Source organism: Hippocampus zosterae, chromosome 4, assembly GCF_025434085.1.
Source record: "Hippocampus zosterae strain Florida chromosome 4, ASM2543408v3, whole genome shotgun sequence".
Taxonomy (NCBI): domain Eukaryota; kingdom Metazoa; phylum Chordata; class Actinopteri; order Syngnathiformes; family Syngnathidae; genus Hippocampus; species Hippocampus zosterae.
In genome coordinates, this window is record NC_067454.1 from 8,376,006 (window position 1) to 8,401,250 (window position 25,245).

A 25,245-nucleotide genomic window follows, 5' to 3' on the forward strand; every position below is an offset into this window, starting at 1 on the left:
TTATTAAATTCATTGACCTGGATGAGGAGGGTGGAAATGGTCAGCTCAGGTGGGGTCTGGTGAGAGGGCCAAACCATTTGAGGCAGATGTGGGGAGGGAACTATAAATCAGGAACAGCGGGAGCGAAGAGCAAGTCCGGATTTATAAAGACGTTGCGCTCGGCCGGCCCACTTGTGGACGTCATGATGAATTGGCGAGTGTGGTGCCAAGGTAAACTACTTCATTATGGCATGGCCGAGTGGTCATTAATCTCCCCGGGAGGCCGGCATCCTAAAGGGATCGCCAGACCAGAGAATTTATTCAGGCCTGGAGGTAGCCATTTCATTAGGCATTCAATCTGTTCACACTCCCTCTCACTCACTCTTCTGGCTTCATCTCTCTCTCAGCACGTGTTAGCCATCACAACCGTTTAAATAATGTCTTTGGTGACTTGTCTTTATTTTCGTCTTAATTTCATTCGGTTTTCTTTTTGGGCTTTCTTGAGTTTTGATACACTTAAAATAGCCATTTCATCAACCTGTAGGTTGTCACATAATGACTCCCATTGCATTGTCATACGATGATACTAGTGCAGCGTGTTATACCGGAGACAAATTCCTTGTGCGTTCTACATACTTGGCCAATAAAGATGATTCTGATTCTGATTCTGATCAGACGATATATATAATGGCTACTTACAGTAACTCTCGTTCAGGAAATAGTTGCTTGTGTACATGAAGCAAAAGCATTTGAATGACATGGAAAACTTGGTTCAGCGAGTCACGATGTTGACATGATGACGATTATTATTTTTTTTCCCATTTTAGGTAAATGCAGATGGCGATTTGCCATCCCCGCGAACACGGTGGTCACGTAGCTTACTATTTGTAGCACTTTGCATGTTCAAGGGTGGACTTGAAACTGCATCTTTATTCACAATACAATTTGTTGGTATGGAACATTTGGTTTAGTACTGTGCAGCGGAACACCAAATTCCAAAAGTGAACATATTGTGTAAAGAGAGAGAAAATGTATTTTGCCTTGTGCACACTCCATCAATACAGTGCAGCTCAGCCTTTGGCTCACTAATATCGTAGCAATATGCTTTTGGTAGCTTGTCAAACTGCATCATGCAAATGTAAATAAAAGAGCAGAACATAAAAAAATACACAAGCAAAAGCAAATTCCATTCCATTGATGTATTTGAAAGACCAAAAATAAAACATAAAAGATGTGATCCTAAGTAAACATTGTATTTGACATGTTTCTCAACTGTCCTTGGGACTACAGTCGATCATACAGTATGGTTCTTGAAGTAAAAATTTCAATGTCAGAAAAGCATACTTTAGTAGCTACTCTGTCATTAAAAATGAATTATGAAAAAGAAACTGTCAAATTAATTGGTCACTCTCCACAGCCAATCAAGAAAATGTAATCCATATTGCATCCTCGAAAACAACCCATACATACAAGTTTGTAATCCAAGCGTTGATTTGTCAACTCTTTCAATCAATTCTGTTCCATTTCAACCATGTAACAAGAGAGGCTTAAGGTTCTCATTCAGATGGGGTGAGGAAAAGGTGAGACAGAAGAGGGACTTCCCAGTGGTAAACAAGTGCTGGCTACTTCCAAATGTGTAATGGTGTTGTTACATGGGGCAAAAGCCGGAACCAACATCTTATGGGAGGGCCGACACACACTATTCAATTATTAATGGCCACTATTCAACATGTACATGGCATCATAACAAAAGATCCACAACAGCTCTGACCAAACATGCACAAATACATCCATCCGTCCATTTTCTCCAGCCTTCTGGACCCCAGCTGACTTTGTGAAGGGGCGGGGTACGCACCCTGGAGTGGTCCCCACTCCATTGCAGAGCATACAAAACAAACAACAATTCACACGTTACAACAGTCACACCGTTGGTCATTTGGATTCTTCAAGCAACCGAAAATGCTTCTTTGTCAATAGTGGAAGAAATCCTGAGTCGGCGGATAAAAGCCAAAGAGTGAGAACAACTTGAATCTCCTGCTGTGAGGCAGACGCCACTGTGTCACATGTTAAACCACTCTACCACCAGATACAGAATCACAGAACGCTGAATTAATGTTGCATAGAAAACGTCGGTAACTGTCTTAAGCACGACTGAGGTGGTTTTGTGTGAAACCGCTAACATGCTAATGTGATTCGACACCACCAATCCTCACGCTTTATTCCTGCCTGACAGACGCATGTTGTGGTGTCTATAGTTCCACCATATCAGACTCGGTGTCATGTGACCTTGAAGCTACAAACGCAAGAAAAGAAAGTCTTCATCTCCGTGTGTTTCCTCGCTCATCTCCCGAATGGATTTAACCCTATGTATATATGTGTGTGTGGAATAATTTCATCAATGACGCCACGTCCCGGTGGGTCCTTTCCACTTTAAACACTTAACGGGTTAAATAAATAATGACAGGCTTGGGCGCCGCATGCGCTAACGTTAACCAGCCACTAGCTTGGGGTCCCACAGCAGCAGGAGTCCTTAAAGTGAATCATTCGCTTCCGCTAAGGCCGTCGCGCCGCAGCTATTCCGCCAGCAGATTATGGGCCTTTAAGTAGCAGCCGTGCCTGAAATGTGACTCGGGGGGCTCACGGGCTGTCAGAGAGGAGGCGAAACCCTCTTGAGAGTGATGCAAGGATATGGCAAAAAGCAAGGACAGACGATAAATGTATCAATAAGAGGACATGAGGAAATGGTTCTCAAGGATAATCAAAACATAATGTTGTGCAGATTGGACACATCAAGAATATCCCAAACTGAAAAAGAGCCATTTCAACCCGGTCTCCACGGAAAAGACAACACTGGGAGCCGCAAACCCTTTTTGACATCCGAAGGAACGGTGTTGTGTCCATCTTGCGAGAGTGACTTAAACTTCCTTGTGTGACTTTAACATACAGCACTTGGCCACTAGTCATTCCCCAAAAGACATTTTGACGCGATAGGTTACACGAAACTATTCTGTGTGCATCGTCATGTAGTAAAGCATGCGTCGCTTCCTTATCCTTGCTTTAAAGCTGATAATCGTATTACAATATCACCATCCCATCAAAGAAAAATAAACAGTCAATAACATAAGTCTGAAACACACTCAAGTTTTCTCTTTAATGCGAGTGCACCGCTTGACATCTGGTGCCATCTTATTGCATAAAAGGGGAGAGAAACATCAAATCCCCCCCCCCCCCCCCTCTTCTCTGAAACGACACCTGAACATCAATATGTGGTCACCACCCATCCATCGTGAGAGTAAAAGCTCTATTGATTTCCTCGCAGATTAAGGATCCTGCTGGGAGCAATTCAAATCCTAGAGATGAACAAGGTAGCATGTATAATCTCAAATCTAGGTTGGTTCACAGGATGCGCACAGCCTTTAAAATACCCTTACATTTGACTCGACGGTAGAGAGACAATAAATTGGTGGTAATATTTGTACAAGTGTACAAATGTGTCGATATCCACATTGTTAAAAGTAGAAACTCAGCTGTGCCCTCCACTGAGGCCATATTATTTTCAGTGATATAAATGACTAGGCTAACATAATGTGTTATTAATCTTAAGCATGTGCAAAATACTTATAAAAACCATGTATCTAATTTTAATTACGTAACTTTAAATTTAATTATCTTGGGTGCTCGGTTAGAAAAACAAAAGACAAAAACCCTGATAGATTAGCATTCACATTCACATTTCATTAGCCACTAGCATTTAGCATAAGCATGCATCCAGTGGAACAAGATCTTGCTCTCCTTCTTTCTACAGTATTTCCACCCATCCATCCATCCATCCATCCATCCATCCTTCCATCTATCTTCTAATCTTCTTATCCTCACGAGGGTCACCGGTGTGCTGTCTTCAGACGGGTACACCTTAAACTGGTTGCCTGCCAAACTCCACACAGTAAGGCCAGAGCCAGAATCGAACCCTGCACCTCTGCCCTGTGAGATGGACGTGGCAACCAGTCGAGCATCGTGCTGCCCTTTCTATCTATTATTCTAAAATTTATTTCACCCTGGAAGCTTTTCCTGACCTGCTTCCTTCCTTCAGAGTTCATTTCTATTTTTGCTCTGATTTTCTTCCTTCTGAAATCTAAATTTGTGCCTATGTTCCTTCATTTCCTCATTTTTTTCGACCTCTTTTCTGCATTCTTTCCCCCGAGACCTGCTTTTTCCTCTCCAACCTCTTTCCTGCCTTTCTTCCCTCCTTACTTCTTTTCTTCATTCCCTCACACTTTGTTTTCACCCATCCATTCTTCCTTCCCTCGCTTCACTTAAACATGCTTTCCTGCACTTTTCTCAGTTCCTCTGCAACACTACTTTAGAATTCACTTTCTTTGCTGTTGACTCAACTAATTTGCCAATTTCCATGGTGTGTGTCAAAATAATCATATTAATAAAGTGTCCACAGTCATTACTTTTGGCCGCCCCAGTCATAAAAGTCATCATGCTGCAGTTTCATTGTAAAAAAGCAATCACAAACGAGTTCATTTTGACCTAAAAGGTTGGTGTATTCCATATTAGAAGATTGCAGACATAAATGTGCAGTTCCCAGAGTCAGACACATTTGCAGTCCTTTCGTCCTCCCTGCTTTGCTGTGCTCCTGAGCTCAGGTATCCTGATGGCATTGATGATGCGTCACGCAGTCAACTCCGATGACCTCTGTATCCTCTGCCTGCTTGATGACTGCCCTGATGGATAGACGGGTCTGCAAGTGAAACCTGAGGCCAGACCGAATGGCAAAAACAGACTTCTGCCTGTTATTTGTTTCATCATCTGTTTAGTTCCGGCTTTAGGACATCATACTGCTGCTCCAAGCTCGTCGCCTTGACCAATGAATTTCTGCTTAGCATATTTCGGTGGGTTGTGGATGAGATTCTTACATTGGAAATACATTCTGATATCCGATAGAAGTGATTTGAAGCTATGTGTTTCATTTTTAAATGGTGTCCTATTGCTTGGAATGCACATGAATTAGCCGACAGTGTTTCCCTTATTTACAAATGATGTTTAGTTGCATTGCATCGCTGGAGCTCTCAAAACAGAGATGATTGTTGAACATTACTTGCGGTAGAATCGAATTGCTGTTTTCACATGTAGTTATCCACTCCTCATATTGTATTTGCAGGTAGACATTGTGGTTACACAAAGCAGTAAATAAAGGGACAGGAATCAATATCAGTCAGTGATAACGGCCTAAAGCAGCTAAATATGAAATACAACCTAACAAAATGGTATGGATTTCCAATGGGGGCCACGTGACGCGGGCTGCTTTGAAATGCAAATATTAACTTATGCGCAATGTCCTTCTCAAGCCTCGCCACCTATTGATCGGCTAAAACAAATTCCATTGATCAGTGAATATTTAATAGGGATAATTAAATCTCTCCTGAAAGTACTTAGAGCCCATTTCCACTTTTCAGGATCTTAAAGCCCCCACACCCCGACGCCTGCCGCCAACTCACTTAAAGATTCAGTGCCGCTCAATTAGAAATAATGGATAATTGGGTTAAAAATAGAAAATGAACTTGGTTAAAGTCGTTTTCTTTTCAAAGTGGTGTACATATTATAGTATCGAAATAGTTATCTATCATATGCCGTTTGCTTTTTTGTAATAACAATTTGTTTGCCGACAATGCTATGCATTGGAGTTCAATATTAGTAAGTTTAATATGCCCTTTGTGTGGTAAAATAACTGTTGTGTGATGCCATTTATGAATCACATGCTCCACTAGGCAGCCAGATGTGTTTGTCGTCATATATTCTATTTTTGTTTTTTTATGGTGATCACACATTTTCCTCTTTATCATCTGCATAACATCTCAAAATAGCCAAAGAAGTCAAAACAAGTCATAAAATACATACTCACTGCGAAGATCTGTATTGTCTTGTAGTACAATCGTGAAATCTGTCATCCACTTTTGTCAACCACATTGCGCTTTTAACATGTTCAGTATTGATTCCAATTGTTTAATGGCGAATGCAATCCTTTTATCTGTAAGAATATTAAACGCCAGACTGTAATTTTTCTCAAGAGCCTCGTCTGAATGTGAAGGGTGGAAAAAAAAAACATCACCTTCATCGAGCGACATGATTTATGACAATAGCAGACGGGCAAACAGGAAAAGGTTGCTGTCAGGATACCATGAGAGGGCAGCTCTTACTTGCATAGACCGCTGTTATACAAAGTAGCAATCAATAGCCCTTTTATTAGTGACTGCAATCAATGTACCTGTGACTGAGTGGGCCAATTAATGTTATCGACCCACGGGACAAGAAGAAAGCAGGAGATGAGAGCAGGGCGAAGGGGAAACACGGAATGGGAAGGGGATGAGCAGCATCCTACTCAGGTCGTGTTTTCTGTGGATTGCGGGGGAGAGATTCCCACATAGTCTGCCGCCGAGGGTGCCCTGACAGAAAGCAGAGATCGCATATCTCCCGAGAGGAAGTGAAAGTGTGTGTATTGGCGCGAGGGGTGGGGTGGGAGGGGGCACCAGTCTACAAACAACCCCCCCACCCCTTTCCCTTGCAATGCCATCTCCGGATGTTGCGATGAGCTGCACTGGGAATGCACCACTCCGAGTCTTCTCACCGCTGCTTCTGAATAATAATGAAGTCATCAGGTCAACAGTGTGACACGGTTCCTCTAGCTCACGTATTATATCACTTACCAACATTATGCATTTCATACAAAACTGCAGATCTCATTAAGATTTGCCGTCTTAATATCACATAATCCATCAGTCCATGTTCCATAGTCTTTTTTCCTGATTAGGTCCTTGGTGGAGCTAGCACCTGTCCCACATGACTTTGGAAGAGAGGTGACTCGTAGGGCACAAGGACATATAATGCATATTATGGGCATATGGGATAATGCCTGTGTGCCAGAGAAAATATGTAGGGCTCTATCGTGCTGGTGTGAGTTTTGTTTGGCATGTTTGGAAATTTGGCAGACTGTGTTGAGCCAGGCTAGGCGTTCCGGCAGACCGAAAGCATTATCGCCCAACTGACAATTTGGTGTCTGAAGGTAGGCTGCTCTCAATGTTAGACTGTCTGAAAGCCGGTCTAAGTTGTGGCGCAGGGGGTGTAACACGATTTTGGTGAATTTGTTGAAGTGTAGGCAGATTCTGAGCAGATGTGTGTGTGTGTGTGTGATGGATGTCATAATATTCCATTCAGAAATATGGCATCCGCATTATATTTTTTAAATCATCCCCACAAATTGACTCACTGGATTCCATGCATGACTAAGGTGATCACAGATCACCGTTGTCAAGTGGGCACTTGGAGACAGCCTTCAAGCCTGATCATGCATCCCTGTTAGGCAAGTTTTATTTTTAAGAAACATGAAGTCAAAAGAGCATCAAGTTTGAAGTACAAGGCCATGGCGGAGAGCTCTTCAGACATGAACCCCTCTCACTATTTGCACATGGGTGTCCTGTTCCAGAAGAATCAGAGGTCAGGGGTTGCCTGCCTCATGTCAGATGGCAGCGTAACACCATCATCTCAACCTCCCTCTATCAGCGTTTCACTCTAAAACACCGACCTCCCCTTCCTGCAGGAAACTCTCTGGGCCAGCGTGACGACGGCTTGAGGAGGTGTCATGGAGCGAGAACCGGAGTGAGGTGGAAGGAAGAGGTCATGGCGGAGGAGGACGAGGAAAGAGGCTGTAGGAAATGACAATGTGTGTGAAGTGATAAGCCCGCGGCAAAGACCCCGGCACCCTGAGGGAGGACTGGGGGCTACAAGGCTTTAGCCTCAGTGCTCAGTCCGACCACATTCCCCAATGACACCGGCCAGTCTTCTTATTGCCAAGTAGGTCTGGACCAGACAGAGCTTCTGTCTGAGATGTTGTGTTTATAGGAAGATCCATCCATCCATTATCCAAACGGCTTATCCTCACGAGGATTGCAAGCTTTTTCTCCGTGTCGAAAAAGATCAGTCTTCCCGTGAAGTATGAAGACATCCTAAAATATTACCCTCCACATATTGTACACACAGTGTTATAAGAGTTACAGAATTCTTGCACAAAGGTACTCTGTGTAGTCTTGATTCAATTCAGTCCCCAAGTTACTTCTTTTGAAAATATGACTTATCTGTAAGGTATGTTATGACGTCATCAGAACAAAAGGTGAGTGCACTTTATCTGAACTCGCACATCCAATGTTTTTGTTTTTTAACAAGGACATTGCACAACAAACGTGTTGTACAAACCAGAAATAGCTGCGAGCCAATTTTCATCTGAAGTCCCTTGCGCAGAAGCATTGACAGCAAGTTTATGAAATTAACTGATGAAGTCCATATACAAAAACATTGATAAAATATTCCTGAAACGCCAGCAAAAAGATCCTTTCAACAATAGTCCAAATACATCACAGATGCACACTTAATGAATTACATATTGACAAATATTTACCGATTCACCATCATTAACTACATTTACACGCAGTTTAAATTCAGGTTAAGGTCAAAATGATGATTTTTGAAACAATTGGCATAACATGAATGAGCTGACACAGTCAGTCCCGAATTTGAATTACTCGCTTAAAAAAATAAATAAATAAACGCAAATAGAAATCATTTCCGCTTGTTATTTTGTGCCATCAACAAAACACATTATATATTTATATGTTTCCTCCCACATTCCAAAAACATGCATGGCAGCCTGATTGAATGCTCTAAATTGTCCCTAGGTGTGAATGTGAGCGTGGATGGTTGTTCGTCTCTGTGTGCCCTGCGATTGGCTGGCAACCGATTCAGGGTGTCCCTCCCCTACTGCCCGAAGACAGCTGGGATAGGCTCCAGCACCCCCCGCGACCCTAGTGAGGATCAAGCGGTTCGGAAAATGGATGGATGGATGGATGGATATATAATACACACATATATCAGCCCGACATGCTGACAGTGACACCGGGCACTATGATGTCAAAAAATGTCAGCACTATTTTTACGTTTTTTTTTTTTCTGGTCAACCATGACATTTTTGGCTTTCGAGAATTGGTGTTCCTTTATAGTTGAAATGTTTTGCTCTTTTGTTCACAGCATCATAGTATGCGCTGGAAACAAAATAACACGCACTGTGGCACTTGGTGCACATTTTACTTATTTGTCCTGTCAAGCCTGATTAACTGAACCGCACAAACGTGCTTTTTGTATGTTACGCTGAACAACTGTATGGCACAAACAACAAACCTCTGAACTCTTCGTGGCACGTTGAACATGTGTTAAATATTACCTCATCAAATTAAAACTGATGCCACAATGCAAGAAATATTTGCATGAATGAGGCAGGAAGAGGATAATCCCAAACAATCCCTTTTGTTTTGCAAAACAAGAACACATCAAACCCTCAATTTGGTGAGAATTATTCCCACCAAACCTGGCTCCCGTCTTTATCTTGTAATCTACCCCAAATGCTATTTATGATGTCTTTCGAAACAGTTTGTTCAAGCAAACATGAAGCAAGGTCGTTTTTTTTGGCACCACTTTTCATTCGGCTAAACACGAGTGAACCGAGACCGGAAGGGGCCTTGGGTTTTTTTTTTTCCTGCTGTACCTCTGGAAACTTCAGAAACGCTCACGTGTCCATTGAATCACCTCATTGAATGAAGGCTTTCAATACTTAGGCTAGCTCTCATCACATTTGCTCCTTCTCAGTGAACAGTTGAATTGCAGTTCCGCACGTATCACATGTCAGTGGCGCCTCAAAAGTAACACAGAATTCACAGTACATAAAGGAAGAAATGGGAAGAGTATGACTGCAAAGTCGTAGCAAATCTTATCATTCAATATTGCCATCACATAAGAGGTTGGAATAGACTCCAGCAATTCAGCTAGCATCAAACCATTGACCGAATTTGTACAGAAACAAGCTAACATTCCAAACCATAAAACTTCAGTATAGTGTTATTAGTTATTTTTACGATGAGCCTATTTATTAATACACACATCCATTCATCGATTATCTAAGCCGCTTCTCCTCACGGGAATCACGGGCACGCTGGAGCCTCTTCCAGACTATACATATACTAGAAAAAAATGTGTCTGGATCCATTCATTCATTCATCTTCCTAACCGCTTGATCCTCACTAGGGTCGCGGGGGGTGCTGGAGCCTATCCCAGCTGTCTCCGGGCAGTAGGCTGGGGACACCCTAAATCGGTTGCCAGCCAATCGCAGGGCACACAGAGATGAACAACCATCCACGCTCACACTCACACCTAGGGACAATTTAGAGTGTTCAATAAGCCTGCCATGCATATTTTTGGAATGTGAGAGGAAACCGGAGCACCTGGAGAAAACCCACGCAGACCCGGGGAGAACATGCAAACTCCACACAGGGAGGCCGGAGCTGGAATCGAACCCGGTACCTCTGCACTGTGAAGCCAACATGCTAACCACTGGACTACCGGGTCTGGATCCAGTTGATTTTATTTTGCGCAACAAAAAAACTAACTTTTATAGCATATAGCAGGTAGTGCCTTAAAGTGCACTACATACATTTGCAATACCACCACACAAGTCACCAGACAAAGGACCCAGAGGCCCCAAGATAAAAGCCAGCACATGATCAACTCACACAACCAGTGGAGATCTCTCTCGAACACACACACACACACACACACACACACTCACACACACACACACACACACTGGGGAGAAAATCAACACAACTTCACTATTTTCATACTCCATCTCCTTTATACACACACACACACATTCTCCTGAGAAGCCATTTCCCACAGTGACTGATTTTGTGCGCAAGTATGCGTGCGTATACGTGTGTGTGCATGCGTGCAGACATGGTTGCATGTGTGTCTGTGTGTGTGACAGACTACAAATCCCTGACACGACCACTGATGGGAGCTTTACAGTGAAGGGGAGTCTGCCAGCCAGCTAGCACACCATACATAAACAAAGCGTAGTCTTTTTCACGCACACACACACAAACACACACACGTCCTTCTGTCACTCTCACCTTTTCCCAGGAGCCCCCGGGGGGCCTCTGGGATGCATCACAAAATGCCTTGGGTTTGTTTGAGTTAAAACACGACAATATGTGCCGTGAAAATGACAGCACTACACATGAAACATGGAAGGATTATGCCTCTTCATTCATCGACGGATTGTTCAAGGAAACGAAGAGAAATAGATTTCATGTGCAATGATGTGCTTTCAATATGCACCTCCTTGTCTTTTTGGTGTCCAATCAAAGCGATTAACAGTGGAACCTCTAAAGTTGAACATCCAAAAAGTGGTACAATGAGTTGAATCCTTTTTTTTCAGGAAAACTATCCTTCAACAGAGCACGTCGGCTTCACAGTGCAGAGGTACCGGGTTCGATTCTAGCTCCGGCCTCCCTGTGTGGAGTTTGCATGTTCTCCCCGGGCCTGCGTGGGTTTTCTCCGGGTGCTCCGGTTTCCTCCCACATTCCAAAAAAAACATGCATGGCAGGCTGATTGAACACTCTAAATTGTCCCTAGGTGTGAGTGTGAGCGTGGATGGTTGTTCGTCTCTGTGTGCCCTGCGATTGGCAGGCAACCGATTCAGGGTGTCCCCCGCCTACTGCCCGAAGACAGCTGGGATAGGCTCCAGCACCCCCCGCGACCCTAGTGAGGATCAAGTGGCTCGGAAGATGAATGAATTAATATCCTTCAACAGGTAAAACTTGGAGTTGAAATAGTCATTACAATTCAGCAAATAAAACATATATACACAACTGCGACTGGCTGACTGTATTGCTTTGAAAGCACATCTTCAAGCCATTTCCTGTCTGTCATGCGTGAGTTGTTTTACTTTATTTTACTTTTATATGTATTGTACAATAGCAGGCTTCTTGTTATACTTTGAAACATTTAAATAAGACTTCAAATGAATTAAGTTCTTTTGATGGTGACTGGTCGAAACAAATTGGTTCGCTTTTCATCATATGTGATGGAGAGATTTATTTTGGAATTTGAACAACAGTGGAGTCAATCAGTGTCACAGAACAGATCGGGGATTGTGTCCGACTGTCACTTGTGCTGGGAATGCATACAGTGATTCTTTTTTATCATTTGACATCAGATTGATTGAGACATTTGTAGTGGTGGCCCATTTTTGTCGGCTGGTGACGTATTTTCCACATGCGCAATAATTATCGTCAGCCCCGTGCCGGTTTGTTTATTTTAGCATTACAGGCCACTAATGTACAATCATCGTGTTATTATTTTTCATTAGAATATTTATTACTTTTTCTTTCCACATTGGCTAATTTCGATCTAATCTTCACGAATCACCTCTGTGCATTTAATAATTCCACGAGGGCCTCCTGGTTTATTGGCACATAGCAATTTAGGATGTAATGAGATCACACACCTCCAGGTAGGTGCTGCTCCTTCTCCTGCTTGGTTTCATGCGTTCTGTGCGCTTATTACCATTTCATACCGCCACCCATTCTATTTGATTAAAAATCCTCCAAAAAGTATTTGTAGTTCCCTAAGTCCGCAAAGGAAATGTATTCAATACTGTAGGAGAAAAAAGGACCGAGTGCTATTGAATGTTGACTTAACCTTCCCAGTATTTGCAGTGCGACGCAGCAATGCTTTGGTTGGAAGACAGCAGCACCACTCAACCTCATTAGTCCTCGCCGGATCGAAATAGAGCAGTAGTTCGTAATCAGTGAATCTGATGAATGAACTTGCAGCAAAATTGGTCGACCATAAGCCTGCGACTGAGGTGGACCATTGCGGAAAAATGAGTCGGCAATGCTTCCACACCAAGTAGCTGGGCGCCGCGCATCTACCACACACGCTTCAGTGGAAAAACTGTGATACTGTATCGGCTCTTGAAGTTCCACATACAATATGTTGTTATTTTATCATATATTTCCTCGTCTATCGGTCTCACTGAAAGTAGTTGAATCACAATGAACTCAGGTTGCATAACAACTTTGCATTGATAACATCAATATCTATCCATCCATCCATCCATCCATTTTCCGAACCGCTTGATCCTCACTAGGGTCGCGGGGGGTGCTGGAGCCTATCCCAGCCGTCTTCGGGCAGTAGGCGGGGGACACCCTGAATCGGTTGCCAGCCAATCACAGGGCACACAGAGACGAACAACCATCCACGCTCACACTCACAGCTAGGGACAATTTTAGAGTGTTCAATCGGCCTGCCACGCATGTTTTTGGAATGTGGGAGGAAACCGGAGCACCCGGAGAAAACCCACGCAGCCCGGGGAGAACATGCAAACTCCACACAGGGAGGCCGGAGCCGGGATCGAACCCGCGACCTCTGCACTGTGAAGCCGACGTCCTAACCACTGGACTACCGGGCCGCCCAACATCAATATCTATGGGTGGGAATTATGATGCATTGGCATTTAGGTCAAATATATTCTTACTTTAATCCAGATTAAAATGTATTCTTGTGCGGTTATGAAGTCATCAAGTCCAGTGGCACAGGCAAGCGAAAAGTTCTTTTTTTTTGTATTGTAATGTATTTATTTATTTATTTATTTATTTTCCCCAGGATGGCGCCCGAGTAGGAAGCCTTTGGCAAGTGCTCTTCAAGAGCCTTGCTTTTTTGTTCTTTTTTGCTGTTTTTGTCTTTTGTTTTGTCACGTTTGTTGTTTCATTGTGTGGACCTGATATGGACTGTTTTCAGTGCTTTTTGGTCACGACATTCGTCAAAGGAGCAGTATCTGTGCTTGGTGGTTGCGCCTTCTCGGCAGCACGCCTGTACCAGCACAGATTCTGATTGGGAGGAATGTCGGTGCCATTGACTGTCGGTGCTGGACAGACCTGGGGCGCTTGTGTTTTTTGCGACAGTAATGGGCAGCATTTTTCACAACCCCGATTTGTTCAGTGGCTATGTCAGCGCTGTTGGACAGTCGGCGTTGGTGCGGCTGGATGGATGACCGCTGAAGTTGAGGATGAGGAGAGAGGAGCGTTGGCGAAGAGCGCCGATGTGTAATTGGAACCGTGAGTCGCCGCTTGGAATTGAAATGAATTTCCATGGGACAGGAGAAGTGAACCAATCTCTTTTTTCGTCAATGGATGCTACAGCTTCTTGTTGACTTAGCTTGTAGCCGACGTGTGCACATTTTGAGCATGATGGCTGTGATCCACTGGTTAAAGGACACTTTGAATCTCTCCTCTTTCATCTCAAACTGCTTCAAACAACAAAGCGTGTGACGGAAAAGTGGTTAGGACTGCACGACTGTCCGTGTTTTATGTTATGTGTTGTGTTTATTATTTTACTTTATGTTAACTGTTTTGTAAAGCGCTTTGTTACAGCTGCCGCTGTTGTGAAAGCGCTATATAAATCAGCATGTATTGTATTGTATTTTTTTAAGTGTCATTGTGAGGGTGTGACACATTGTAGTTGAGGGAAGGGCAGTGTGGTCAGTCTGCCATTACAATTAGTGTTCATTTCAGCCAGATTCAGGGAGATGTATGCTGACTGCTGGGCATGCATTATGCATGAGTGTCCATGAGTCCATATGCACTTGGGCACACTCGTATGCCCTTGTGGAAGTGTATCGACCACCGTCGCGAGACATTACATTTGGGTTGCTGCAGTCTTCTCTCGCCGCATAATTGCTGATGTTACTCTGTGTAAAAATGCCCCATTTTCATCAAGAAGAGATGATTTCTTAAGAAAGCAAATTTATGACTTTGCGGTAATATTTGGTGATTTTTGTGCAAGTCCAAGCCTCCTTTAGCGTGTTTGTAACGTTCTGGCAGAGATAACTAGTTTGTGGCTGATAGTAGACTACCGCTAGATTTTATACCTGTTGAGAGTCGGTCTAAATTGTGGCGCAGGTTGTGGAGCATGATTTTGGTGAATTTGAATTTGGGGTATAGACAGATTCTGCTCTCCTGGTACGTGTGCGGTGAATATCATTGTATTTCGGTGCCATTGTAGAAATGAATTCAGCGAATGCATTTTTATTATTATTAATGTTATCATTTTTAAAATCACCCCTCTGGCTGCGGGACAGCTATTGGGTTGGCGGGGGTGGACTGGGTCACACATGGGCACGAACGAACTAAGTGGAAGGCGGAACGCACCCCCTTATCAGCGTTGATCTGTCTTTAGTTTTCACTTTTTAGTATGCTTTGGAAAGTGTTGAAAATCTGCAGCTGCAGTCGTAACACAAGTCCCATTTTGCAATTCCACATCACATCATAGCTATTGCTCAAGATGGATAAAAACACATTTACAGGTATATGACATTATATTCCATTGATATCTCTTCACAATCTCGTATCAATTCACCAAATTCAGATATCACTCCCGCCGTCATCGAATGGCTTTCACATTTTATCATAATATGTGTTTTGCATTCTGAAAGACCAACCCTACCCCAACTAAAAGTGGACAAGTTAGATTGGATATTTTTTTTTTAATAAAATACAATCAATAAATAGGTAATATAAAAAAAAATTAAGTAGTCACATTTAATGTTGCATTTTGATTTGACACTGTCAGAGTAGTATTTGTCAATTCAAAATATTCTCAACAGTTTTGTAGAAATGCGGTGTAATTCTACACCGCCAACTCCAACCACAATAACAAACTTGCTGTTACATCTTGGATGGCGTCAAAAAAAGTACTATAAGTATTAGCTAAACTTCAGAACTGAAAAAAAAAAGGAAGACAGAGAACCTACACAGACAAGAAGCATTCTCTGGAAAGTCTCATTGGTGGTTCCAGTGTACCTAATGTTGTGTCCCGTTGTGTGCGCTTATCAAAGGAGATCTCGATTCCTTCTTCGAGGTGACTCTTTAGTGCCGCCCGAAGAGAAGCTTTATAACTGCAGGACTAAAATCATGCAAGGAGGAGGGAGAAACATACGTCAGTCACGGTCATGCCCACGGGACACTTTTTTTTTGACACATCCACGCTGTCTTTCACAATTGTGGCTCACGTGACTCCAACTCTGTATCACAGAGTGTGCGGAGGAGGGGATTTGTTTACTGGCGATGCTTAATAAAGCTTAAAATGGTTTTCAACGGTGCGAGCATCATTCAATTAAAACGCATTTTCATCCACCCCCTCCTCTTATTTAATTAGACGGTATTTTTTTCCTCAGTCTTCACCTCCAAGGCATATTTTCACTTTTACTCGTTGGTTAAACAAGGGGCGTGGTGTCATTCTTTTTAATTGAGACAATTACGCACGTGGTGCGTAATGGTCACGCAGGTCTCCAGGCACGCATCAATCACGACTCTATTGACCTGTCAAAATAAATACATATTTACATAAAGAAATAAATACCAATAATCCTACTAAGGGGGGATTCACCTCTCGCTAATAGAGAGCCATGAGAGGTGAAATGCATACAAAAGTGTAGTTGTGCATCACAGTAAAGTGCAACAGAAATCATGCACATTGCACATTTTGTTTCTAAATTACTTCAAAATAAGCATTATGTGTATTGAAGCCAGTGGTGGATCTATTGTTGGATGACCAATGTTTATGACCACTTCGGTCATAAAGAACTCATTTAAAAGTATATTCAGTGTTAACATGTATACTGATACTCATGTTTAAAAAAAATGCTAAAGACATTTTTTTTTGTTATTCACTCGAATCTTACGAACGCCACGTTGAATGATACCGTGCATTTGCACAGCATTGCAAACTATAACTGCAATCAAAATATTTTAGTTTCATGACTTTCTCCCTCAGCCAAGTTTAAAATAAAAATCTTTATAATTTATATTGCATCTTTTTAGTGGAAGCTATCCTAACAGAGACTCATCTCAAAAGAAGAAAAACTGCATTTTTTCATCATTTTCGTCACAAATAAAGGTTAAAATAATTCATGTTGTTTTTTCCTTCTAATTTGTCAAAACATAACGAGTGAGGAATATGTTGCCATGGGGATTAATTGTCCCTTTGTATGTGTGCACTTTAAGGAGGGAGAGAAAAGCACATCTTTGTATTGGACGTGACTGGCAAAGACCCCCATCCCTGGTACACCACCGTGGCGTTCCGGGATTACAGTGACGTCACGCCGCTACCCTTGCATGGATGAATGCTAAAGAACTATACAGGCACAAATAATAGCACAAGCACAGTCCATATCTTGCAAGACTTACGTTATCCTTTAAGCCTCCTTCGCCGAACATAACATTTTTCCCCCCCAACTAATGACGCTTAATTTCATTTCTCATCAGATCCACGGAGGGGATTATTCATTCGTATAAAACAATCTGCGGCAAAGTCTCCCCTCCTATATGGGCGAAAGTCATGTATTATTGAGAGGGGCGAAGAGAAAGGCCGTGCGCGCGTGGAAATGCGCGGAAGAGCGCCGATTTGAAGTGGAATTGGGAGCAATCGATCCGGGCTGCATGAGGAGGAATTATTGCTAATGGTTACAAAAGAAGGCGCGATGTCTTTCTCCCAGTTTGGATACCCTTATAACGCAACTTCACAGGTAAGAGTTTTTTCCTCCCCTTATTTTTAAACCCTTAAAAAATGACTACATATTTCCTCCACGTAAATATTTCTCTTATTTAAAATGTGTGATTTTGTTGCCTGTCCCCACCCTCTGCTTTTTGCTTTGTAGTTGTTGTGCCAAATATTGACATACACGCGCTCGTGTCCAATAACACTGAATTATGAATGAACTCACGTGCTGTCTTTTTTTTTCTGGTGACAAAATCGAGATTGATGTCACCCTGCGTGGCGCGCCATGCGTAATTACGCATCTTTCTGATGAAATGAATGATTCAGGAGTATGTAACTGTGACCAAAACTCTCCACTAACTCCTCGTTGTATGTTTTCATTTTGAGTTTTGATGGGGAAAAGTTAGTCACCGGAAAGTTGTGAGCTCTTTATTTTCCACCAGGAATGAGTTAGATTTTAACATATAAATGCTGGTTAGTTTAAAAAATAACTAATAATAATAATAACAATAATTTCAAGGTATCTGAATTTACAGCCGCCAAAAATATCACTCTGAATTACGTTTGATTTAACTTGCGAATAATATGTCACGAATTAACTAAAAAAAAGTCACTTACACGGTGCAAACTAAACTTTGTCATAAATCCCGTATTGTCATTAAAAAAGTGACTTACCTCGAATCAAGAGAATGGCTGTTTATTTGTTTTTTGTTTTGTTTTGGTAACAATCTAATTGACCTTCATTTTGCAGAAGTTATTTTTTTTTATTTTGGTTTTTAATTCTTACGCTTATTCTTTCTTTCCTTCCCTTTAAGACTTTGATCCAATTGTTTTGTCCATCACTCTCTCTGTGCAGTTTTTCGTGTCGGCAAACCCCAGTACGACTTGCTGCGATTCGATTTCCAGGTCGGTGCCGCCGGACGGCTCCGCCGGAGGAGCCCAGACCCCCGCAGCCGTAGCGGCAGCCGCCGCCGCCGCCGCCTCCTTCTGCTGTCCCGCGCCCTACGAGAACCGGCTGCTGGCTGGGAGCCGCAGCGAGCTCAACGCGGCTGCTCTGGGCGTGTACGGCTCCCCCTACGCCGCGGCGGCCGCAGCCAGCCAAAACTACGCCAACTACTTCCCCTACGGAACAGACCCCTCCGCCGCCATCTATTCCTCTCTGGTGGGCTCACCTCTGTCTGCTTTGCACGCGTCGGAGAAGGGGGGTGGGGGTTGGGGGGAAAGAGGGGTGGTGGGTGAGCTTGGATGAATCGATGCATCAAGAAAAAATGTGGTGAAAGTTCTCAGAAATGTCGGGGGGGGGGGGGGGGGGGAATGACCCAATAAAACAACCCAGATAAACAATATCGCAGTAAAACTGTTTAGATAAACATTTTAATTGGGAAAGTGTGTCAAAAATATCATACATAAAAAAAAATCTTCAATGCCGCCACAATAACAGTCAACAGACAATTATCATTTGAACATATGATAAAATTAGAAAAAAAAATTAATGATGTAATTCATTTTAGCAATTGATGTTTTTAAGATCATAAAATTAAACCTCTGAAGTTACTTGTCTTAATTGTCTCATTAAAAAACAGAGCAAAAAACTATGCAAAAAAAAAGAAAGTTTGCCCTCAAGTCTTCTCGTACTTCAAGAATATATAAAAATATATATTGTTTTTTTTTTGCTAGAAAGCGGTCACATAACTGAACAATCACGCGATTTTGAAATTGTTTCACATTATAATTGGGGTGTGGAAAGGTAATATAACTGATAGAACAACAAATGTGTACATTCAAAAGTTCAAAAAACATTTTTTGTTGTATAATATTTCTGCAAATAATACAGTCATCTTTTCAAATACATTTCATGTTTGCGATTTCAAACAGTCATGATGCAGCTTTTTTTTTCTATTGTAAAATGTGTTTTAAAAAGTGTCATAACATTGAAATATCTTTATTTTTCTGTGGCAGAATCCGCAGTACGACATGAAGGAGAGTGCAGGCACTTTACACTCGGGAATCAGTCAAACGGCTGCGTACTATCCGTACGACCCGTCGCTGGGCCAGTATCAGTATGACAGGTGAGGTTTTTGCCCCACTTTTTGTCCACTTTGTGCCATTTGAGCTCAGGTGAGCTCGCTTGCCAAAATCTGCTACGTTCCCACTTTTTATAAGCGAGCCGCATCGAGGTCAACGGTCAGGGGTGTTACTCGGTTACCTGGCTTCATTTAAAGCTTTATATCGACTTCAAACATGAGAGGGTGTGTTGTGTGCGGTCCTTAAACCGAATGCCTTTGTGTACAGATACGGGACGGTGGACTTTAACAGCACAGCCAGACGAAAGAATGCCACCCGAGAGACCACCAGCACCTTGAAAACGTGGCTCTATGAGCACCGCAAGAACCCGTACCCCACCAAGGGCGAGAAAATCATGCTGGCCATCATCACCAAGATGACCCTCACCCAGGTCTCCACTTGGTTTGCCAACGCTCGTCGGAGGCTCAAGAAGGAGAACAAGATGACGTGGTCGCCTAAAAACAAGGCCGGCGATGACAGGAAGGACGAGATCAGCAAGAGTGACCACGACTGTCTCACCAAAGGTTTGTCCCACTTATTTATTCAAATGTTTATACATTTTTTTTACCGTTTATGCACATCGTAATTTTGAGAAGTTATTTTTGGTTAGTGTTGGACTACATCACACATTTTGGGGGCATAGGTGGTGCAATTTTGGGGAACCTCCATGAACCGCGGAGTACAAAGTTAAACTACCCAACAAAAAGAAAAGTACAGACATCACTTTGGACATTTATTTGTGGAATTCGTTGTGTCTCAGGACCGTATAGTTAGAAGAAAACCACATCCAGAATGATCAAGACTGAGACTGTCTACATAATACTGTGTTATGTTTCATCATCCTCAGTAGAACAAGATTTAGCCTAACAAAAAAAACCCACACAAAAATTCAGTTTTGAGCTGCATTTTTTTTTTGCTTTCATCTAAGTAATCTATTTTCTCTCTTCACCGTTTGTTCTATAATGTACCACTGACCCAGAATGGTAGCGGTAGATTCCGATCTGCCGGATACTTGCGCTATTCTGCATAAACCAGGAAGTAGGCTACCGGCTAACGGACAAAAATATGCAGATGCGAGAGGAATTCATTTTCTTAATTTTCATTTTTCAAGCCTTTTGAGTTGGACAGAAAGTGTCCAGCCTCACCGTGCCCGGGATGAACAGCTTATGTCGTCGTCGAGACCAGGATGATGCCTGCTCGATGTGTTGCTCCGGAATTTCTTTTCTCTTTACATTGTTTAGCGTTAGAATTCAACAGTGCCTCAGATTCAATCTTCCCTCTAAGGTAACATGAATGAGCAACTGTGCACGGCTCTGACCTTCTCGGCGCACACGGTGATGCTAGCTAGCATTGCGTTTCTGTACTCATTCCTTCATTTCCACAAACAGAACAACACATTATTCCAACTTCCCTTTGAGTTTCAGAGGTCATGTGACCAAAATTTCTTGTGTTTTATTAAATTACATGTTTTCCATTATTTCGGAGTGGGATAGGTGGTTTGAATTTTGTTGTTACTTATCGACATCGTGTAACTTTGTTTGATCTCAGGTTTTGGACAGATGTGTAAATGCAGTGGCCGCCGTGTTCATGTCTGATATTGCTCATTGTGGTCCAAAGGATGCTCTCAGGGAGTTTGTGTGAATGCTCACATGCGTGGAAAATCAGAGGGAACATTGCTAGTAATGCTGTTGTTCGCGTCCTTTCAACTGAATACTAGATTTCATGTCATCTCCTACGAACCACAAAATATCTTTCTTGACTTTGGTGGAGGTCTGTGCTTGACTGAGGGCACACACTTGTGCTTGTCTTCTTCGCATAATCTGTGAAAATATGTCCTTATTTTAGCCAGTTGAAGCACGTGACAGCTGAGTTTTTTCTACCTATTTTGATAGCATTTTTTTTGTGTTCGTCACCCCTTATAAAGCAGTGTAGGGTGACTCGTTAATCTCAATTTGTTAATCAAATTGGATTTAGTGGCATGAGTAAACCAGCTCCTACTTTGCACTCTAAGTATGAAGCACCGGCCTTCCAGACAATCTGGCTGCAATCTGCTTGGTAGCCCGCGAGCTTGCAAGCCCGTGAGGCAGGTAGACCACTATGTTTTGTTAAAGCATACATGACCGCAAATCATGGAGCAAAAACAGTTATTAAACAACAATATAACAACCAGCCATCGCTGCATACAAAGTGCTGTACATGGAGCAATTTAACATGCACAATAAACAGTAAGACAAATAGGTAATAAAGGCGGTAGAAAGCACCAAACAGTAAAATCAAGAACAAATATAAGTCATGCTGAGTCGAACGCCAAAGAATACAAGTGAGTTTTGAGGAGGGCTTTGAAGATGGGCAGCGAGGAGGCTTGCCGAATGTTCAGTGGGAGGTCATTCCAGAGAGAGGGACCAGCAACAGAAAAGGCTCGATCCCCTCTGAGCCTCAGTTTAGTTCTAGGCACTTCTAACAAAGACTGGTCCACAGACCTGAGTCGCCGGGCAGGTGTGTAGGGGCGGATGAGCTCAGAGAGATAAGGTGGCGCGAGATTATTCAGAGATTTGAAAACAAATGAGAGGATCTTGAAAATAACTCTAAAATGAATGGGGAGCCAGTTGAGGGTTACAGTGTGTGTTGCTGCTATGCACTCAAAAACCTGAAAATTTGGTTTCATGCAGACGGTGTAACGGCTGGAAAACATTTTAGATCAAAGAGTTGCCAAAAACATTTCACTTTCTACACATATAGGCACATGGACATACGGTACAGGCATGACAATGAATCCCTGCATGTACACGAGTGAGCACTCACATATTCACAGATTTTTCTCTTTGGGACTCTATTCTCTGGTATTTTCTGTAAATACTCGCATTTTTTTTGTGCTCACATAAAAGCAATGAAAGTATTATTTTGGCCTCATGATGCCAAGGAACCATGTTGAAGTACTTTGAGGAACTTCGGTTAGACAAATTCGTGCTTTGCTGCCACCTACTTGATTATGCTCAATTATGTTGACTCTCATTTGATCCGAGTTTTCATTTTTTGTAGATTCCAGTGAGTGCAAGGAAGAAAAAGATTTGCATCTGAGCGATTTGGAGGACATGGACGAGGATGAGTGTGACAAGCTGGATGGCGATTGTGAAAAAGGGGTCCCAGACGAGACTGTGGCACTCCCCGTCTCCCCCCACAAGAGAGACTGCACCTCTGAGCTTCACTTGAATGTGTCCAGCGGCTTCCAACACGCCTTCCCCTGTGCCATCAAAACCTCCCTCCCCGCTCTTCCTGCCGACTTCCTGGATCCCGTAGCGTCCAAGACTCCGTCCTCCACGGGAACCTTGACCCTGTCTCACTTTGAAGCGTCGGACAAACCTCGGATTTGGTCTCTGGCCCGTACGGCGGCGTCGGGCATCATCCTGAGCCCGCAGCACCCCTCCGAGCTCAGGACGAGCAACTCGAGCGGGGACTGCCAGCTCCAGAGGTTGGCGGGAGCCCCCGGTATTCCCACTGAACAATGCGGGCCTATGAGAGGTCACCAGGAAGCCAATAACGTTTCCGGTACTGTGAACCTTTTTCCTGAGGGCCCCGCTTTGCACTCCAAGGTCTATGGCCCAGGCAGCTTCAATCACAAAGGCCTCCAGCTGCACTGCCCGGCCTACGCTGCCCTCCCAGACACATGCCAGTATTCCACGACTGAAGGTTAACGGCATTACTTTACAACGGTAATGGACGTTTCACAAAAAGAAAAGCACATTTCTTAGAAGCTTTTTTGTTTCTCGGTTGTGCAGGATTTTCTAGCGCCAAAGCAACGGAGACATCCTCAGACATCAGTCAAGTGTGTGTGACCTTGCAGGACGACAAGGTCACTGCGTTCAGGCCTGTGATGAAGAGGTGACTGCACATGCTTGAAGGATAATAGCATTGCATGTAAAGTGCATCACAGTAGATTTGCATCTTGTGGAAAACATTTATTTCCATTGTTCCATTCAAAAAGTGAAGCACAGATACAAAATGAAAACACTTGCAATGAGCATTGAGAAGACACAAACACAGAACTAGCCAGGTGGTTCATGGCCAATCTGAGCTGGAATCAGAGATCACTCATTAGTTCACGCCTCTTAAAGGCATGCATCAGCAAACAAATACTATGTCATCAAAACGATTCATTTTTATGTAAGAATGTAATATTCATATTTTACAGGACAGTGATTTCTTTGTTGTTGTTGTTGAAAATTGCTTACAAAAACGGCATTTTCAGAGGGCTGTAATGGATTCATGGTGTATTAAATAATGTCAATGGGGAAAATACTTGAATATGAATGAACTGAGTGATAAACTTGCTCACGGAACAGATTTTCATGTCAAGGTATCACTGTACTATATACAGCCATTTATTTTTTATTATGACTTATTGGCTTACTTACTTTTAAGTAACATTTTAGTGATTTTAATGACCTATTTCTTTTTCCCCCCATTTAGATGAATGGAGGCCGTTCAACAAATAGGAGGGTAATTATGCACTAATGGGAACAGGGGTCTCATTGGGACAGTTATTAGCGCTGCACGTTGCAGCCCAAGCTATCAAACTGTGGAACATTTTGCACAAGTTTTTTTTTCTTTTTTTTAATTTATGGTGTTGAAAAAATTATGCAAAAATCAATGGAATTTTGTCTGTGGCAATCGTGCATCATTTGCGAACCAATGTATTTATTTGTTTGTTTTTCATTGCGTTTTCTGTGTCCCTTTTAAAAACATTCTGTTAAAAAATGTGTATTGTCGTGGCGGTAAATATGGTTGAAGATTAAGTTAAACGTTGTGTGTTGTCATTGTGTGAAAATGTGAACTGTGTTATTCCCTTTTTATAAAGAAACAAAACAAAAAAAATATTTTTTTCCCCAAGACTTTTCTATGTGTTGTGGTTATTTAAAGGGCTTTGGGGTGGGGTCGGGGTGCCTGTATTCAAACAATGCAGGATGCAGATTTGATCAAAGGTGATCGCCTCCGCTCTACGCACGTGGACCGAATGTATAAGTTGCAGAAGAAAGGCGTCGGCAGCGTGGTTTTAATCACCGGTGACGTTGAGCGCTTTGTAGCCAAAGTGCGGCAACGCATGCCGAATGACGGCGAGTCCCCCGTGCGCTGCGCTAACTTAGCACTGTGTTCATTAAAAGGTCATTTGTAGCATCAATCCGTTCACACGGCCCATCAGAGTGGCTTTGATTCTGCTTGTTTTCAATCCGTCTCGTTGTGACTAACTAGTAGATGATGAAGATGAGTAAAAGACATGACATGATTAAAAAAAAAATAATAATAATAATAATTCTATTGATACATTGGTAGCACAGTGACAAGGGCTTTGCCCGTCTGCCTCGCTGTGTTCAGGTCAGATGTTTGAATCCAGGCTCTGGTCTTCCTGTGCGGAGTTTGAATGTTCTCCCGTTGCTTGCGTGGGTTTTCTCAGAATGTTCGGACTTCCTCTCACGTTCTAAAAGCATGCATGTAAAGTTCCTTGAAGGCTCTGAACAAGGGGTCACAAACCTATTCGAAGCTGAGAGCTACTTTGAGGGAAGTAAGAAATGCGAGGAGCAGTTTGACACCCCCTTCTGAAATTAGAAATGTGTTCAAATTACCTTGAAGAATGGTATAATCAGGGCCTGACCGATTTGATCGGCCAATATTAGCTATTTTAAAATCGTAAAAAAAAAAAAAGTTGAAAATGGCCAATTATTCATTCATTCATTCATCTTCCGAGCCGCTTGATCCTCACTA

At 42.7% G+C, this 25,245-nt stretch overlaps 1 protein-coding gene and 1 long non-coding RNA gene across 2 annotated transcripts in view; both read left to right on the forward strand.

Moving 5' to 3' along the window:
• The window catches only part of LOC127600081 (uncharacterized), a 93,338-nt gene extending 84,986 nt beyond the window's left edge, over positions 1-8,352 (forward strand). The window contains exon 2 of the long non-coding RNA XR_007962260.1: positions 7,580-8,352. This is a non-coding gene — a long non-coding RNA (uncharacterized LOC127600081). The remainder of the gene's footprint in view (positions 1-7,579) is intronic.
• Positions 8,353-16,847: 8,495 nt separating this feature from the next.
• irx6a (iroquois homeobox 6a) lies at positions 16,848-24,759 on the forward strand. The gene is made up of 7 exons (XM_052064362.1): positions 16,848-17,452; positions 18,281-18,586; positions 19,384-19,493; positions 19,717-20,012; positions 22,528-23,175; positions 23,265-23,367; positions 23,956-24,759. The coding sequence occupies exons 1-7, from the start codon at positions 17,387-17,389 to the stop codon at positions 23,957-23,959; spliced, it is 1,533 nt and encodes a 510-aa protein (XP_051920322.1). The 5' UTR covers positions 16,848-17,386; the 3' UTR covers positions 23,960-24,759.
• The last annotated feature ends 486 nt before the right edge of the window (positions 24,760-25,245 follow it).